Raw genomic sequence first — 18747 nt, forward strand, 5'->3', positions numbered from 1 at the left:
CTTTCATTGTTAAATGAAAGCAGGTTACCAGCTCATAAGAGGGAGTAGAGGCTTGTAAGTATCCTGGGAGAGGTGCCCTAATTTTTCTTCAACAAAAACAAAATACATCAGTATTGACCCACACTGCACTTGTATCATAACAATAGGCACCATAGATCCACAAAATCTGTTTCTTCCTAACATAAATACAGTATTAGTTAAGGTCAAGAATCCAGATCCTAGTGATGCCATCTATCAGGCTATCTCCATCTTAAACAGATGCTCTATCTTATTTTTTCTAACACCCGTCACGATAATATGCAGGCCCTGCCCAGATGAATTAGCTCTGCATGCCTATGCCCACAGTGGACTTCACAGAAGATTCTGCTCTTTAGCCTTCCCGAGTTCCAGGAAACTCTGTAGGATTTAGTTACTGTGAGAAAACTTTAGCAAATAGATGGAGTCTACGGTGGTCTTTAAAATAGGTCAGAGTTTATCTCATTTTAATCTCTTCTGGTAGCTTATCCCATAAATACACCCCCAAAACTGGGAATGCTTTGAGACAGATCCTAGCCTTTTAGTGGCATGAAATAGCCTTCAAGCAGGGCCTACTGTGGTGCTCCTGTAGAGCCACCTCCTTCCCAGCCACCAGTGCAGAGGTTGCGGCTGGGCCTCTATTATTTTCTGGTGAGCCCCAGCTGCTGGAGCAGAGCCTAGGGGCTGTGGATTGCTGGTGTCGATTATAGCAAGGTTTAGGCTTCTTTAATTTATTCCAGGGACCAGTCTAGTGGCTGATGGCCCAGGATGGGAGGTGAGCAAAGACTCCTTTGCACTCACATCTGGACATGCACTGAGTACTCCTTGATTACACGTGAGGATTGTGGCCTTTATTCCCAGTTTTCATGCGCTTCATTGTTAAAAGTATATGCAGACTATGTATAACAATATATGACTCCATTATGTTCTGGTGTGTTAACTCTGATATTCTGGTATCTCTGTAGGTTACTAGTTTTAACTTGTGTTCATTTACTTACAAAAAGTATTGATTTAAAAAAAACCCACAAAACAAAACCTCCCTTACCATATCTCCTTTGGAGTAATATTAAGCTTGTGTAATGAAGAGACAGTAGTAAACAAAGTAAAAATTACTTTTCGGCATTTCCTCAATAGCTTGTTGTGTTGTATACACAGCAAGTACCCACAGGCGCATTCAAGTCACTGCTTCATAACACATATTTCACAAATTGTAATCAGCGCCAGATACGTTACAGATGCACTGAGAGCTTTAATTTGGCTCTTAATCTTTAATTTAAATCACACCCTTAATGTTCCTTAAAGAGAGTTGTTTGTGTGCCCAAGTGTATTATCAGTAGTGCATCGTACAATTAATAAAGTGGAATAAAAGGATTTGTTTCCTGATACTGAATGACCTTGTCTCCCAACCTAAATGCATTCCTTGAACCTGCAGATCTGGTAGTGTGCTGAGCACATTCAGTTCAACTCAGCTATTTATTACATGACATCTGTCCCCACCTTGTGGTAATTTTGATACAGAGTGAATCCAAACAACATATATCTGTCTATTTAATTTTTACAATTTAGTTTTACATCTTAAATCTGTAGGTCACCAGCTTATAAGAGTGAAGAGAGGTTTTGATTATTATGCCATAAGGACACTAACTTTTCTTCTTCAATAACAACAACATAAATCAATATTTCCAGCATGTTGATTCAAGCTGCATATATGTAGGCTTGGCAGAATTTGATTTTTTAAAAATAATTTTGACGGAGTGTATCACTGTTTATTTTTAAGCTTTTTTTCAATTTTTATCTATTTAAATTTTCACAGTTGAGTGAAATTATGGGTAGGGTCACCAGATGTCCCGATTTTATAGGGACAGTCCCGATTATTGAGTCTTTTTCTTACATAGGCTTCTATTACCCCCCACCCCCTTCCCAATTTTTCACATTTACTGTCTGGTCACCCTAATCATGGGGGGACAAGCAATAATTATTTAATGACAATATATGTGGAGATTCAAAAAGTTAAAGCTTTAGAACAAAAATTGTCAACATAACACATACAAATATACGAAGTAAATACCCTTAAATCAAACTTTAATAAGTCCTCAAGCAGCATTTGTCTTTCATTGCCTGTCCATAATGCCCTTCATTTTCCGTTTTCACTGATTTTTATTGCAAAAGTCCCAGGTTTTACATAAGCTATTATTTGTGGGTGGTGGTGGTTGTTTTTTTTTTTCTTTACTGATTTGCACCACAGTCCTGGACCACTCAAGTACATGAAAATACTGATTATGTGAAGAAAATCAGATACGTTACATTAGGTAGCTGTATTTATGTTAATACTAAATTAGTCTGAGTGTAAATACGAGGCTTTCTGTTAAAGCAAGCAATGTAATGGAAGATATACATACACACTCATGTGCATGCATGTGCACACACATTGTTAATGTGCAGTCCATGAAATAAACCATTGAACTGCTTTCACTTTCAGTTTTCTTACTTCTTGCTATTTGTTGGGTTTGTATTTTTATTTTTATTTTTTTTGGTGCTCCAGTCCCCCAGTGTTAACCCCAATATTTACGCAGAAAACTGAAATTAATTTATTGTACTGATTTTCACCTGCTTCTATTTTTTTTATAATACTGATAAATTCCTGGGAAATTTTAAACAAAATAAAAACTGAAACCTTTTTGTGAATTTCTATTTTCATCAACGGAAAATATGTTTTTGTCAGTTTGTGCATGTATGGCAAAATCAACATTTACCGACATTTAACAAAAAAGATCAAATCCTTCCAAGCCTGTACATATATCATGGCAATTGGCATCAGAGATACATGAAATAAGAGATTCTGCTTTCTTGTAACACATATACCGTATTAAAGTCCAGAATCCAGATACTAGTGACACCACAGACAAACGTAAAAATCCTTATGTAATTTACGTTATACTCTGTCAGGCAAACTATCTCCATCTTAAACAGATGCTGTATATCTGTATACCAATAGTCCATCTTTATGGATAATGAAGTGGAATAAAAGGTTTTGTTTCCTGATACTGACTGATATATTTGTGTATTTAATTTTTAAATTTTATTTTTACGTTTACATCTTAAACTTCTTGTCAGGGTTTCCTCCCCACTCTGAACTCTAGGGTACAGATGTGGGGACACGCATGAAAGACCCCCTAAGCTTATTTCTACCAGCTTAGGTTAAAACTTCCCCAAGGCACAAATTCTTTGCCCTTGGATGGTACGCTGCCACCACCAAGTGATTTAACAAAGAATCAGGGAAAGGACCACTTGGAGTTCCTATTCCCCCAAAATATCCCCCAAGCCCTTACACCTCCTTTCCTGGGGAGGCTTGAGAATAATATCCTAACCAATTGGTTACAAAGTGATCAGAGACCCAAACCCCTGGGTCTTAGGACAATAGAGAAATCAGTCAGGTTCTTAAAAGGATTTTATTTAAAAAGAAGGTAAAAATCACCTCTGTAAAATCAGGATGGAAAATAACTTTACGGGTAACAAAAGATTCAAAAACACAGCAGAACTTTCTCTAGGCTCAGTTTCAAAGTTACAAAAAACAGGAATAAACCTCCCTCCAACAAAGGAAAAATTCACAAGCAGAACAAAAGATAATCTAACACACCTTGCCTGGCTTTTACTTACAATTTTTGTAATATGAGAGACTTTTAGGATGGTTTATAGGAGAAGGAGTTTTCTGACCTGATGCTTCTCTGCTTCCCAAGAGAACACACAAAAACAAAGCCTTCCCCACCGCCCCCCCCCCCAAGATTTGAAAGTATCTTCTTTCCCCATTGGTCCCTTTGGTCAGATGCCAACCAGGTTATTTGAGCTTCTTAACCCCTTACAGGTAAAGAGGAATTCTAGGCTACCCTTAGCTGTATGGTTATGACACTTGTAAATCACCAACTCATACAGAAGTTTGCATATACAATCCAGCACAAACGACAGTTCAGTTGTTGCCTATATATATGCTAATCAGAAGCAGCCACCCACACAACGTTCTTCTTCCACTTACCTGCTCAGATTTTTTCTGCTATGAGAACAATGATTATATGGTTGTGTAAAGGGACACATGACAGGGATATGTTTCAGAGTAACAGCCGTGTTAGTCCACACAAGAGATCCACTTCCTGGACACTACAGTGCTAATAAACGATGGTCACATAAACACCACCCTATACCGGAAACCTACTGACCGCTATTCCTACCTACATGCCTCCAGCTTTCACCCTGACCACACCACACGATCCATCGTCTACAGCCAAGCTCTGCGATACAACCGCATTTGCTCCAACCCCTCAGACAGAGACAAACACCTACAAGATCTCTATCAAGCATTCTTACAACTACAATACCCACCTGCGGAAGTGAAGAAACAGATTGATAGAGCCAGAAGAGTTCCCAGAAGTCACCTACTACAGGACAGGCCTAACAAAGAAAATAACAGAACGCCACTAGCCGTCACCTTCAGCCCCCAACTAAAACCCCTCCAACACATTATTAAGGATCTACAACCTATCCTGAAGGATGACCCAACACTCTCACAAATCTTGGGAGACAGGCCAGTCCTTGCCTACAGACAGCCCCCCACCTGAAGCAAATACTCACCAACAACCACATACCACACAACAGAACCACTAACCCAGGAACCTATCCTTGCAACAAAGCCCATTGCCAACTGTGCCCACATATCTATTCAGGGGACACCATCACAGGGCCTAATAACATCAGCCACACTATCAGAGGCTCGTTCACCTGCACATCCACCAATGTGATATATGCCATCACGTGCCAGCAATGCCCCTCTGCCATGTACATTGGTCAAACTGGACAGTCTCTACGTAAAAGAATAAATGGACACAAATCAGATGTCAAGAATTATAACATTCATAAACCAGTCGGAGAACACTTCAATCTCTCTGGTCACTCGATTACAGACCTAAAAGTTGCAATTCTTCAACAAAAAAACTTCAAATCCAGAGTCCAGCGAGAAACTGCTGAATTGGAATTCATTTGCAAATTGGATACTATTAATTTAGGCTTAAATAGAGACTGGGAGTGGCTAAGTCATTATGCAAGGTAGCCTATTTCCCCTTCTTTTTTCCTACCCCCCCCCCCCCCAGACGTTCTGGTTAAACTTGGATTTATGCTGGAAATGGCCCACCTTGATTGTCATGCACATTGTGGGGAGAGTGGTCAGTTTGGATGAGCTATTGCCAGCAGGAGAGTGAGTTTGTGTGTGTGTTTTGGGGGGGGGGTGAGAAAACCTGGATTTGTGCTGGAAATGGCCCACCTTGATTATCATGCACATTATAGGGAGAGTGGTTACTTTGGATGAGCTATTACCAGCAGGAGAGTGAGTTTGTGTGTGTATGGGGGTGGGGGGGTGAGAAAACCTGGATTTGTGCTGGAAATGGTCCACCTTGATTATCATGCACATTGTAGGGAGAGTGGTCACTTTGGATAAGCTATTACCAGCAGGAGAGTGAGTTTGTGTGTGTGTTTTTTTGAAAAAAAAAAAGGGGGGGGGGGTGAGAAAACCTGTATTTGTGCTGGAAATGTCCCACCTTGATTTTCATGCACGTTGTAAGGAGAGTGGTCACTTTGGATAGGCTATTACCAGCAGGAGAGTGAGTTTGTGTGTGTGGTTTTTGGAGGGCGGTGAGGGGGTGAGAGAACCTGGATTTGTGCAGGAAATGGCCCACCTTGATTATCATACACATTGTGAAGAGAGTGATCACTTTGGATGGGCTATTACCAGCAGGAGAGTGAGTTTGTGTGTGGGGGGGGGGGGGCGGAGGTTGAGAAAACCTGGATTTGTGCTGGAAATGGCCCAACTTGATGATCACTTTAGATAAGCTATTACCAGCAGGAGAGTGGGGTGGGAGGAGGTATTGTTTCATGGTCTCTGTGTGTATATAGTGTCTTCTGCAGTTTCCACAGTATGCATCCGATGAAGTGAGCTGTAGCTCACGAAAGCTCATGCTCAAATAAATTGGTTAGTCTCTAAGGTGCCACAAGTACTCCTTTTCTTTTTATGACAGGGATATATGTACATAAGCATATGTTACTGGATCAGGAGCATACACCAAGAAGAATGCTCTGACCCCCTAAGCATCATCTTACAGTGCTTTTTTTTTTTTTTTTTTTTTTTTTTTGCTTTTGAGAGAGTTGGATTGGCATAATGAACTGCCATCCTGCACTACCTCTCCTGGATGCAGACTTTCTGACAGTAGCCAGTGTCAGATTTTCCCTAAGACGCGTAACAAAATAATAGACATAAAATGAAACCAGGACAAACATACAGGCCTAATAATAACAATATAATAGAATCTCTCATGTAACATTTCCAGACCAAAGCCCCAGTTGTAGCTTAGCTAGGGGCTTGTGAAATGTACAGGGAGACATTTTCCCCACAAACCCACAGAATGGATGGGGAGCCAGTCTGTGAAGGCTACTTCATCCCCTGGCTGAAATAGCTCTGTTCACCTTTAACATGTGTCTGCTGTAGGGCAGTACATTGCCCCATAAAAGGACTTCATACCACATAGAGGTGCATACTTCTGCACAATCCCAGTCGTCCTTTATGTGGTACAACCACACCTGTTCTCCTGCCTTCATGGAGGTGAGGCACTGGATTTGCCCCTAAGTGCATGGCCAATTTGTCAGAGTTGTACAGAATAAAAGCAGGGTGGAAATGTAATTGTGAGCGATGCAATGATGGTTCCAAAGATGCAATCTCACAATGCATTTATGTATTTTGAGGGGAGGGAGGGTTAGTATCAAGTAGCTTTAGAACTATTTTGCTATGTTTAAAGGGTGAGTGACTACACATAAGAAAAAGGGAAACGTTAAAAGGGAGTCTGATGTGACAGGGGTTTTTATAAGGTGTGTTTACTCAGTACAATTAGAGTGCTCTGTAACAGTCAATATATGAGAAGGGGGATAAGTTTTTTGTTTTTTTGTTTTTTTAAAGTTTAGCAAATGTCTTGCATATGAGTGACCCCAATCAATTCAATAGGAGCTGTGTGAAGGTTAGAAAGCAGCTTAGACTAGCCAATAGACTGTTGACAATGAAAATATGAGATCATAACCAAACACTTTCAAACCAGTTTGCCCACCCCACATGCTTATTGATTCTTGGGAAAACCTCCACAGGAGAGCTACATATGCGAGCCCCAAAGATAGGTAAAACTATTTTATATTACAAACATTCATAGCCAGAAGTTCAGCATTTATCTTTATTAGGCTTTTTTTTTTTTTAAGTATTAAGTGGAGTTATAGTCTTATGACTCCGTTTCACTACAGTGAAAATATTTCAGTTTAAGCTCCACGCAACACAAATAATTTGGGGGCAATAGTCAAATTCTAAAAGTCTTTTTTTCAGCACATTGTGGTGAGAACATTAATCAGAACATTTGTTCTTTCCTACTCTTAACTGACAACATTTATCTTTCCAATTCACGCAATATTATGCTTTAGAACAGTGATTCTCAAACTGTGGTAACCTGTAATATTGGTGGTAAGTGGGCTGCAGTCGGGTTGTATGAGATTTAGTTTAAAGTATACTATCACTGACTGAAATTCTGAAGGTGGTACACCGAATACAGTCTGAGAATCACTGCAAGAAGTCTATACTTGGGATAAATGTGTATTGTTGCAGGGCTGTTCTTCCTAAAAAGTGTGAATTTAATCTAAATTACTTCATTCTTGTTATTTGAAAATGAAAGAATTATTTCTATTATTTTCTTTTTTATTTATTCTTTCAGAAGCAGACACTCCATTAAGACAGATACTCTGACTGAAATCCCTCCAAAGGATATAGCATCCAGGGGAGGGAAGAAGAAAAAAAATCAGCTGACTGAGCCCATATGAGCCAACTCACTGCAATCCTCTAGCATTGGCATGTTTAGATATTTGATATGTGTTATATACTCAGGGTCGACATGTCCTAATCAAAGCTATCATAAAGTAAACTCTAACTTGGGCAGAATGACTTTGTGGGTGAAACTCTGGCTCTACTGAAGTCAATGGCAAAACTCCCATTGGCTTCAACAGGGTCAGAATTTCGCCTCATGTGAATTCTTCCTTACGGGATACACCCCTACTTGTTTATAAGTTACAAATGAACCTCAAAAAGGGTCCAAGAACTGTCAAGTTGTGTGTAAAGGTTTGGGCCAGATCTGATTTTGGGTCCATTCTTGGTTGCATTGGAGCAGGATTGGGCACTTGAATCTGTAAATTTATGTCCATCCCTGACAGTAACTGAACTGGAAACCATGTTAATTATACAGTAACTGGAGTTTCAATTAATACCAATTGCTGATAACATGTAAGTGTGTCAATGTGTGTAAACTGTGTAAATAACCCCGTGTAATGTATTCAAACTCATACAGCATATATTGAGTCATGCTGAAGAGAACTATGCACTACTAGTGGTCTGAGCACAGGCCTGACAGCCCGCAGCTCCTGAGTTCTGATGCCTACTCACACATTCACTTCCTTGTGCAAGCCATTTAACTTCTCTGCCTCAGCTTACTTATCTGTAATATATTCATACTTACCATACAGGAAGGTTATCAGAATGGTCACTTAATATTATGAAAGCACTATACACTGGTATTACTCGGGCTGCTAGCATTAATTTGTCTCTTGTAGTGCCCATGGCAAAGACCATACATTAAAAATAGAGCTTTCAGTTCCCTGTGCTGTGCTGCTGTGGAAAAACACCTTTTCAAGTTACTTTAGTAGCAAGTGCTAAATATTATTATTTAGTAGTAGTAGTACTATTAGAAAGAAAGTTTGTTTCATACATTTTTTCTATACATTCATGCCAGACAAGTTCTTAGATATGAAAATGTTTCTATTTAAACTGGTCACTGAAACATTAAACAATATACACATCACGATAATTAACTTTAAAACCAGTTTGGTGCAGTTTTTTTCTCTTTAGGCAAGGAACTGATATGGTGGATTCTGATACACTTTTCTGTTTGTCCTTTTAGGATCCTAGATGAAATATTTTGCTATCCCAGCACTCACTATAGTTGTTTTTCCTCATTAACTTCTACTTTTATATATATGTCTGTAAAATAAACTTGATTTGGCTTACGTTTTCATACAAAATCAATGTATTCAGATCTTTGCTGCTGTTATTTGAAGTAAGAAAAAAGAGCAGAGACAGAAAATTTAAAATATAGTACTCGGTATTTATGCAACATTACATTTTCTATATCCTGTAAAATGAATCGAATGATTATATACAAACAAAGCAGCCCTTATTCTCTTTCAAGTGATGACTTCACTAAAAATCTCATCAAGGTTCTTATTCTGTGCAGGGAAGAAATGGGAAAGTAAAGAAATCCATCACAGAAAAAGCCACATAAATGTGCATTGCAAGGCAAGCCTTAGCAGTCCAAAGACAGTTTGCAAGCAATGAGCTGAGAAAAACTAGCATCTACAACTATGGAAAAAAGTTTCCCACCTTTAATCATTCATTCCTCCATATGCTGTTGTTTCAACTGCAAACTTATGTCAAAATCATGTTTCATTTCTAAAACCTAAACTATTGTACATACCTTCACTCAAGCAGCCACACCTCCTACTTCATAAGTCCACTATAATATTTGTGAACTATATATTGTCTGCTCAGTACATATTCTGTACGCTTTATGGATTTAAATCTGCATGTCTTGCCATAAGCAAGGTGATGATAAAATAAAATCAACTACAGAGCTATCCAAAATACTTGTCCCTGATAGTAAAAATAATGAAATAACTATCGAAAGGATGGATTTATATCTTCAGATGCTGCTAGGGGCAAAGCATGTTCATCAGAATTTTGCAGAAAAAATCTGGATAGTTGCCTGTTGCTTAGATGAAGAACATTCACTGCATATTTGTTCCTCCCACAGACCCCAAGGATGCAAATGGGTATTATGCATATTGTATCATTTTCGACTATATTCTAACCCAGAGATATGAATAGAATGCCGTTCATTACACAGAGAAGAAAGGGGCCTGGAGTAGTTACACAACTCAGAATACTGAATTTTCAGATTCTTCTTGTTGCAATAAAGAATAAAGAGGGACATTTTCTAGAAAAACTGCTCCACACGCCAGGGAGAAGATCAAGAAGTGATGGGGATGAAGAGGAGAACATAAGCAATTAAATCAGTAGATAGAATAGCAGCTTGTAATTAAAGATGAAGCAAAATATGAAACTTGAATCCTAACCCCTTCAAAATTTTCAGAAAATGGGTTTAAACTTGAATCTCCAGGTCCGAACTCACCTCTCAGTTTATGGTTCTGGTCTGGATATGCAACCCAAAGATTTTGGTTCTAAATCCCACACGAACTGCTGACTCCGCAGAGCGTCTGATCCAAAGCACACTGAAGTCAATGGGATTTGGATCAGGCTCAGTATTTCCCCCATGAAACATCAAGTCACCTTTTACTTCACAGCGAATCTCATGAGATTTTCACCAATGAGGGCAGAAATATTGCAATAACTGTTCACAAGATTTCAGTGCTGACTAGTCCAAACCCACATTTTAGCCCTGATTCAGCCATGAACCGGAACCTAATCTCAACACCACCTTCCTGGCCCATCTTTAATTATCATTTTTGTGTTACACATGGGATTGTTTCTTTTCTGCTTTCAGACTTTGTGTGTTGTCTATAAACAGTTACTGGTGGCTTTTCAGCACTTACCTTTTTCATTGCCATTTGCATATTGTGGAGGCTTGTTTTTGTCAATGCTGTTAAAGCTCTGACTTCTCCGATTTAAATTAGAAGCTGCCTGGACCTTGGTACTGCTGCCTGCAGCTGGCACCCTTGAGGGCCCTGGAAGCCTAGAATAGTATAATCAGAAATTACTTTGTTGTACAAGATGCAAAGACATCAAACACACACTTTATCAAGTATCAGACCAAAGTACGGAACCAGTAAAATGAATAACAATGATTTCACACAATGACAAAGAATGACAGGAATCAAGTTAGTTAGATTCAACAGGATCAATGAAAATAAAAGTTAATCCTAACACACACAAAAGGGAAAAAGATGTTTTATAGCATCACAGGAAACAAGGATGCTTTGCATTTGCCATTAACATTGCTAAAACAGATTCACCCACATATATTATTACAGTGTAATATTTTATTTAAATATATCACAAGTCTGTTTTCTGGAGTAAATACGGTAAAATTGACTAGAGAACATAACAATAAAATATTTTGAAGAAATACCCCAAATTCTCTAAATCTGGTAAATACTCTAGTTAATTGCATTTATAGCACAATAACTAGACTTTTACTAAGCCACTTCACTCAAATACATTTTGAATAGCTATTGGCTTGTAGCTCTAACTATATTTCAAATTGGTCTGCAGATTTATCTCAAATGCAGAATGTTGAAAATAAATATGCTAAGGTAGATATTGCAGATGTATGTATACCCTATGGAAGAATATAATGCAGACTATGCAGTTCATTTGTTACTATTTGCTGCCACCATCTGAGCCTTACTGTGTAGTAGTGTTATGAAAAAATTAGGAGCCATTGTCTGTAGTATGTATAAACGATCATTGTATTTTGCTTGATTCAATTCTCTGACATAAGATTATTTAATACAAGTCTGCTTCAAATTTCCTCCATCACCACTGCAAATATACCCCCCCCTTTTTTTATACAACACATAATAAAATACTCAGATCATCAACAGACTTTTGCAATAGGGATATAATACCCATATTCTGTTACTGATGGACTATGCAAATGTGATGAGTAATTTCAAAGACTTTGCTAACAACAGCGTGAATTATTGTAGAGTTCTCAAATGATACTAGTGTCATCATATGATGCATCATGAAAGGGCAATAGCGGGAGAGAGGAAAGAAATTACATTATAAAGGACTCCAAAATGTTAGATTTTTATAAATGTTTTGCTTAACACATTGGTACATCAAAAATGTTGAAATCATTTTAGTTTCATTAGATAACACATATAAAGAGCCCCACATTCTGTTACATTACTGATTTAAGCCTCAGAGAGCTAATCCATTCATTATTTTTATGGCTCATTCTGGCTGCCAGCCTGCCCCACTAGTCTCTGTGCTGAGACCAGAGCAGACTGTCTCTACAGCTGTATGCATTCTAACCTTTAGCATGACCCATGAATTCTAGTGATCTTCTGTTCCCTGAAGAATGCACTAAAACAAACTTAAAAATCCATTTGCTCTTTCTCATTACCCTAATTTGACAGGCAGTCAGAGCCCTGAGATCGTTTGTCAAAGGTAATGAGAAAAAAAAAGCAATGAGAAGTCATGTGCAACACTGGAAATTCATCTGTTCTATTAAAATGTAAAGTACTTAAGTGTATATTTTACATGCCAGAATCCTCGAACTTGCAGCCGTAAGCACATTATACATGAGGTCACTTGCTCTACATACTTTCCAATTTACTTCATTTACGGTCATTAATTGAACTCAGTTTACAAATCGCCCTTGCAGAATCATTTTAAGCAACCAAGGAAATGCAAAGTAGGAAGTAACAGATAAGGGACAAGTCACATACCTCTGATCAGGGCCTTGGCAACACTGTCATAGATTTAAAGTATTAGACAATAAAAACTGTTAGCCTACACATGCTGAATGGTGGACAAGACAGTAGAGTCAGTAGTAAATGAGACTGAAGACCTATGATCACAGGCATAAAGCGACTACACGCTGGTATGGCTCATTGCAAGCTATCACCAGTCACTCAGATTGTATTAGTGCACCACATTATGAAATGCAAGCTTTATTGTGGATTACATTATTTATAGTTCATTGTTCTCAGTAATGAACTGTACAGCAAACAGTGTGATTAATAAAGGCATTGCTTATCATAAACACAAACTTACAACAGCAAGAGGGACTTGAATTCTTTTCTTCTAAAAATCTGTTTGTGGATTTTAGTGCTCATGAAAGTGAAAGATTAGTAGCACTGGCTAGAGCAGACAACAGGACAGGCAGGGAAAGTGCGAGCTTCTGCACACAGCTCTGTCATTTCACTTCAAGCTTTAGCCGAGGCCCTTTGTGTCTCCAAACCCAAGTATCTCATGAAGAGGGGCTTTACCTATGCTATTCCAGGGACAGTAGACACAGTCCGTAACTGTTTGTCTGCTACATCTTTGCTCCTCTGCTCCTGACGTCTAGGAATTTAGGGTTGCCAACCCCTCTAGATTGTCCTGGAGTCTCCAGGAACTAAAGATTAATCTTCAATTATAGACTATGTCATGTGCTGAGACCTCCAGGAATACATCCCACCAAAATAGACAACCCTCCATGAACTAGACTTGTGTGATGATTTTGGATGTGGACACAGGAGCTTTGGATGGACTTCCAAATTCATTTTCACTTGTGACCCAAGTAAGAAGTTGAGTCAAAAGCTTTACTAAATCCCTAAGCCTTCTAACCCCTCAAATCTGATATTTTACATGCAGGACACAAAGATGCAGGATATATAACAATCAGAAATATGGCTAATGGTATTGTACAAATCTGCTTTTGCCAGTCAGGTGCAAGGCTTTCCCATGACAAAGCTCTGTGGTACAAAATTTGCATGATTACACATTGCAATGTTTACTTATGTCCAAAGAATAAAATACCAATGGGCACTGACTCAGTTGAGTATCACTAATAAGCAATAAATGAGAGATATTAACTGACCTAGAAGTCTTTTTTTGACTGGTTGCAATTCCACTGTGATTAGACTGAGTTGCATATCTGGCTCTCAGACTGTATGAGAAGAAACAGAGAAATTGAATTAAAGAATTTTTGAACACATATAGAAAGCACACACTTACCAGCAAACTATGAGTTAATGTAATGCAAGCTGAACATGTACAGAAAACCCAAATTAATCAGCAAAGAATGAATTAATGTGCAGGATATGAGTAATGCAATGTACAGATTATGAAATAATGGACGGCACCGTAATTTGCCTCACTTAGCAAAACATATTAACGTTTAGATATAGACAGTTTGGGAAAAAATTCAGAATGCCCAAGTTTCAGCACTGGTAGTGTAATCTGCAGCTTCAAAATTTGTGTTTGTGTTTTTGCGTCTTCAAAAAGAACTGCAGGCAAATATGTAAGTACTTTTGCCTCCAGCTACCTGATCTGGATCTGCAATTAGGTAGCTAGAGGAGAACAAATATTCCAATTTGCAGCTACATACCCAGTGTGGACACAAAATGCAGATATAAATTGAACCCACCAAAGGAAAGGCAACTGAAGAAGTGGGTTTTTTACCCACAGAAGTTTATGCCCAAATAAATTTGTTAGTCTTTAAGGTGCCACTGGACTCCTCGTTTTTGTGGACACAGACTAACATGGCTACCCCTCTGATACTTGACACCAAAGGAAAGATACCCTGCTGATAAATGTAGCCATATAGAAGTGTTCACTGATGTTTTCTGTCATTATCACTCAAGCTAATTGTAACAAAGTGCATTGCTCAGACAGATGCTTTAATAGGCGACTCCTGCTATTTATTTAGGTTTCCTGTCACATTCCATAGGGAGTCGCATCTTAGCCTCTTTCAGCATGCAGAGGGCATTTCTGCAATACAAGACATGTCCGTGCTAGGGGGTTACTACAACAGAACCCTGTTGGAAGGCCAGACATGTGTCCCATCAAGCAGGAGACGCCTGGTGCTGAATCTCTGTTGCCTTACGGCCAGTTTATGCCACTCCCTAGTGAAGTGTGGCTCTACACGACCGGGTCTCCCAGCAATTTGCATGAGGGGTTTGTCTGACGCATGGCTATGGGGAGGAGCTGCAGCCTATATACTCTAGCTATTATGGCTGATACAATGTAGAGCAGCCGTCAGGTCTTAGAGCCCCAGATCATGGGGAGGCACAAAGGTGGTTTTAATCATAGGTCAGGTGAAATGGGAAATCAGAGCCTTAGGGCTTTTGAGGATGTGGGAGGAAACCAAGTAAAATGCAAGCTCCATTTTGATTGGTTTGGCGTAAACCCAGCAACTCCCACACTTTATATTTTTAAATCACTGCAGTAGTAACAGCAGCAGCAGCAGCCACCACCTCTGGCCCTCAGGCCCTGTATAATAGGCTAGCACTATTTGCCAGAAACACCTCTCCCTGCTAGGAGGTATTGATTCTGGTAGGAAAAAGTTAAGTGGTTTCTGCTGATGCACTAAGTTGGGCAGCGTATTAGTCTCGCTGAATATAGTGACTGAAAATAGTGAATACAGTGTAACAGTGACAGCTCAGCATGATGATCCCTTCATTTGACCTGCCAGGATGACAAAGAGGTGGGTGGGAGACCTTTTCCAACTGTGAGATATTAAGGCAGAGAATTATTCGTAAATATTCAGCCGCTAGTAAAAACAAGATACTTTGGTTCCCTTTGAGCTTCAAGTGCCCAGACTGTTATTGAGATAGTGGGAACCGAACTTTGTGTTTATTGTTGCTAATTTCCGTGTTAATAAATACAACCCCAGTAAGGGATCACAGTATGGCCTCTAAAAATATGTGAACTGTGTCTGCAGGTTGGAAATGGCCCCTGCTCACACACGGTTTGAAAGATATAAGAGCATACGAGTCCTAACACTGGGGTGTGGAACCACCAAAGAGTCAGCAGTGCCACGGCCCTTTGGAATAAACAGGTTGTATAACCTCAGAACAGTGACAATTCATGGTTTGAAATGACAGCATCTCCTCTGGGATTTAAAATAGTAATTAGCCCATGTTCTATATATATGGGCGCACACACATTCCATACTATTTTATATCTTCTATTACAGTATTGTATTATTTTATCATCTATCGCAATTTCACAACAACAGGCTGGGCACTTGAAGCCCAGAAGCAACTGCAACTTCTCCTTTTTACTTCAGAGGCTGAATATTTAAGACTAATTCTCTGCCTTAATAGCTCACCGTTTGAGGTCTCCCACACACCTGGCAGGTCACATGAACGCATCATAATGCTGAGGTGTCACTTTTACACTGTTGGGAAGGCACACTAATAGAAATTAGTGAAAATTATGATGTGTTACAAAATTCTGGAGAGTAACTCCTGAGTGTAAGACAAAATGATGTAAGTACAATTAACACAGACAGTGATTTTTAAAGCAAAGTGAATAGGATGCATCTCAGGCACTGCCTGAAAGCTGTGAAAGCCATGTACAGCGGTACTCTAGGGTAGCTTTTTGACCTAGAAGAACAATAATTTTCCAAGGCAGCTGAAAAGATCAGACAACTATGACTTCTCCGTGTTCTTGAGGTGTTGGTGTGCCAGTCTGCAGGTACAGAGGGTGTCGTTTCCATTAAATGAAGACAAAATGCAGAGGGATATTCAGCTGAAAATGCTTGCTAGCAAAGTATCTCTCTGTTTCCATCTAACCCGTTCCAAGTTCAGGGAGCTTCTGTCTTGAGACTGCTTTCAAATCTCCAAAATCTATTAAAAAGCATTTCAGTCCCTCTTCTTCTGAAAACTGAATTCATTTTCCAAAGATATGTAAAATAAGTGTGGGGGGAGGAGGAAGAGAGAAAAAGGCTGTAACCAGTAAATACAATGGGTTCATCAAGTCCCTAATTACTTTTGGTTTATGTCTCTTGGTTAGCAGTAGACGATGATGGACCGATTAGCTTCTTGCACAGCTACCTTTTCCAAAACTGCTCGCCCCACACTTACAGATGTGACCATAGGCGCTGGAACTACAGGTGCTGGGCGTGCTGCCATACCCCCTGCCTTGAAGTAGGAATAACAACCCAAATACATCACATTCAGCACCCCCACTTTAAAAATTGCTCCAGAACCACTGGATGTGACCTTCAACACATCAAAAGTCTAGCATTCTTCCAAGAATTATACTACCTTTTAAAAAGAAAATATTGCCAATACTGCCGATTGCCTATAGACATAATTTAGCAGTCAGAAAAAAAAATGAAGTTTTGCAACACATACAGTGCAGGCTCACGCTCATATTTGAATGTATTATTATGTGTTAGTCTAAAGTGCATTGAAACTTGGGGTTGTAACTGCTGCTTATCTAAGATAATTATAAGATGCCATTAAGTTCCTTACTGGTACCTGACAGCTGAAACCATAGGGGCTTTCAACCAAAATACCGGCACATGTCACAGCCAAAAAAGAATGCACATCAGGCCACTCAGGAATATGAACTATGTGGGAGGAGGGGTTTCACTGGGTATTGTAGTATTTGCAGTAGAGAAGTGTGTGTGTATGTGTGTGTGTGAGTGAGAGAATGTGTGTGTGAGAGAAAGAAAGAAAGAAAGAAAGAAAGAAAGAAAGAAAGAAAGAAAGAAAGAAAGAAAGAAAGAAAGAAAGAAAGAAAGAAAACAGCATTGGGAATGTGGTCCCAAGAAAAGCAAATGACTTGTCCATAGTTGAAAGTTAACGTGGATTAAGGTAGAGTGTAAATTTAAAGCACAGTAGCTGTTCCTGACCACACTCTTATTCCAGAACAAGAGTGCCTTATTCCTGTTTAGCTCCTACACATAGGAACAGCTCTATTTGTACATAAGCTCTCGAAGAGGGATCTTGTGGGCTAAGTGCTGACTGGAAAAGGGGCTCGGAACTGTGAGTAAAAACACAGCCTCTTGTTTGATTCCTGCTATGTTCCAGGAAACAGGACGTTGTACACACTTTGTAAATAGACAAGGGCTGCATCAAAAAACTACCTGACTCTATCATTAACTTTTCCTCCTAACTGGAACGACCCACAAGACCCTGCATTTTTGGCTAACTGCTCCCATCAAAACTGGTTGTAACAGTTACAAAAATGGCCCAGTCAATGCAGCCTAACAGATAGGCACAGGACCGAGTAGGGCCACCCGGGGGGGTTGGGGGGGGGAGTGGGGCAGTTTTCCCCAGGCCCCGGGCCCCCATGTGAATATAGTATTCTACAGTATTCCAACTTTTTTTTTTTTTACGGAAGGGCCAGTGGCATAGCCAGGTGGAGCGAGCAGGGGGAGCAGTCACAAAAAAGGCACCACCTGCTGCAGGGCTTTTACTCACCCAGTGGCACTTTTACTGAGGGGGCGGCGCGCCGGGTCTTCAGCGGTGGGTCCTTTAGTGCCGCCGAAGATCCAGAGCGAGTGAAGGACCCGCCGCCAAAATGCTGCCGAAGACGGGTGAGTAAAAATTTAAAAGGCGCTTAATTAATTAAAGGGCCCCCGAAATTGCTTTGCCCCAGGCCCCCTGAATCCTCTGGGCGGCCCTCGGACCGAGGGCAGCCATGCTGCATTGCATCATTAGGAAATTCCTGTTTGAAAAAGGCAAGAAAGAGTCTGATCCAAAGCCCTTTGAAATCAGCTGGATTCTTTGCATTGACTTCAGTGGACTTTGGATCAGCCATAACATTTTTTTTCTCTTGCAACTTAAGGACGCATAGACTGCTAACCTAGTCGCAACAATCCCAATGAAATGGTAAAAATGGCTCGTTTCTGTTGTTGATCTTTAGACCCGAGAGGGTGCAAACAATGAAAGAAAACTGAATAGGTCAGCTGCAAGCAGGGCAATGGGCTTTAGAAACTGCTCCTAGCAGGTGCATGAAAACCCTCAAAAGTTTCCATAACTAACAATGCTAAAGATTCTTAGATGCCTGTTCACCAAAGGCTGGTTAATTCAGAGGACGAGGGGGGATCAGAATTTTAATTTTACCAGAGCAAACAGGAAAGAATG

General features: G+C 39.8%; 1 protein-coding gene across 10 annotated transcripts in view; it reads right to left on the bottom strand.

Annotated features, from left to right (window-relative positions):
• NAV3 (neuron navigator 3) overlaps window positions 1–18747 on the bottom strand; it is a 757820-nt gene that overhangs the window by 186845 nt on the left and 552228 nt on the right. For 9 of the 10 annotated variants that reach the window (XM_074941992.1, XM_074941993.1, XM_074941997.1 and 6 more), the window contains 2 exons: window positions 13743–13811; window positions 10744–10883 (listed from right to left, as the gene is read on the bottom strand). In XM_074941992.1, the coding sequence (XP_074798093.1) occupies window positions 10744–10883; window positions 13743–13811 (209 nt within the window). The remainder of the gene's footprint in view (window positions 1–10743; window positions 10884–13742; window positions 13812–18747) is intronic. The other variant, XM_074941999.1, reaches the window with a different exon arrangement.

This window comes from Natator depressus, chromosome 1 (assembly GCF_965152275.1).
Source record: "Natator depressus isolate rNatDep1 chromosome 1, rNatDep2.hap1, whole genome shotgun sequence".
NCBI classification, from domain to species: Eukaryota; Metazoa; Chordata; order Testudines; family Cheloniidae; genus Natator; species Natator depressus.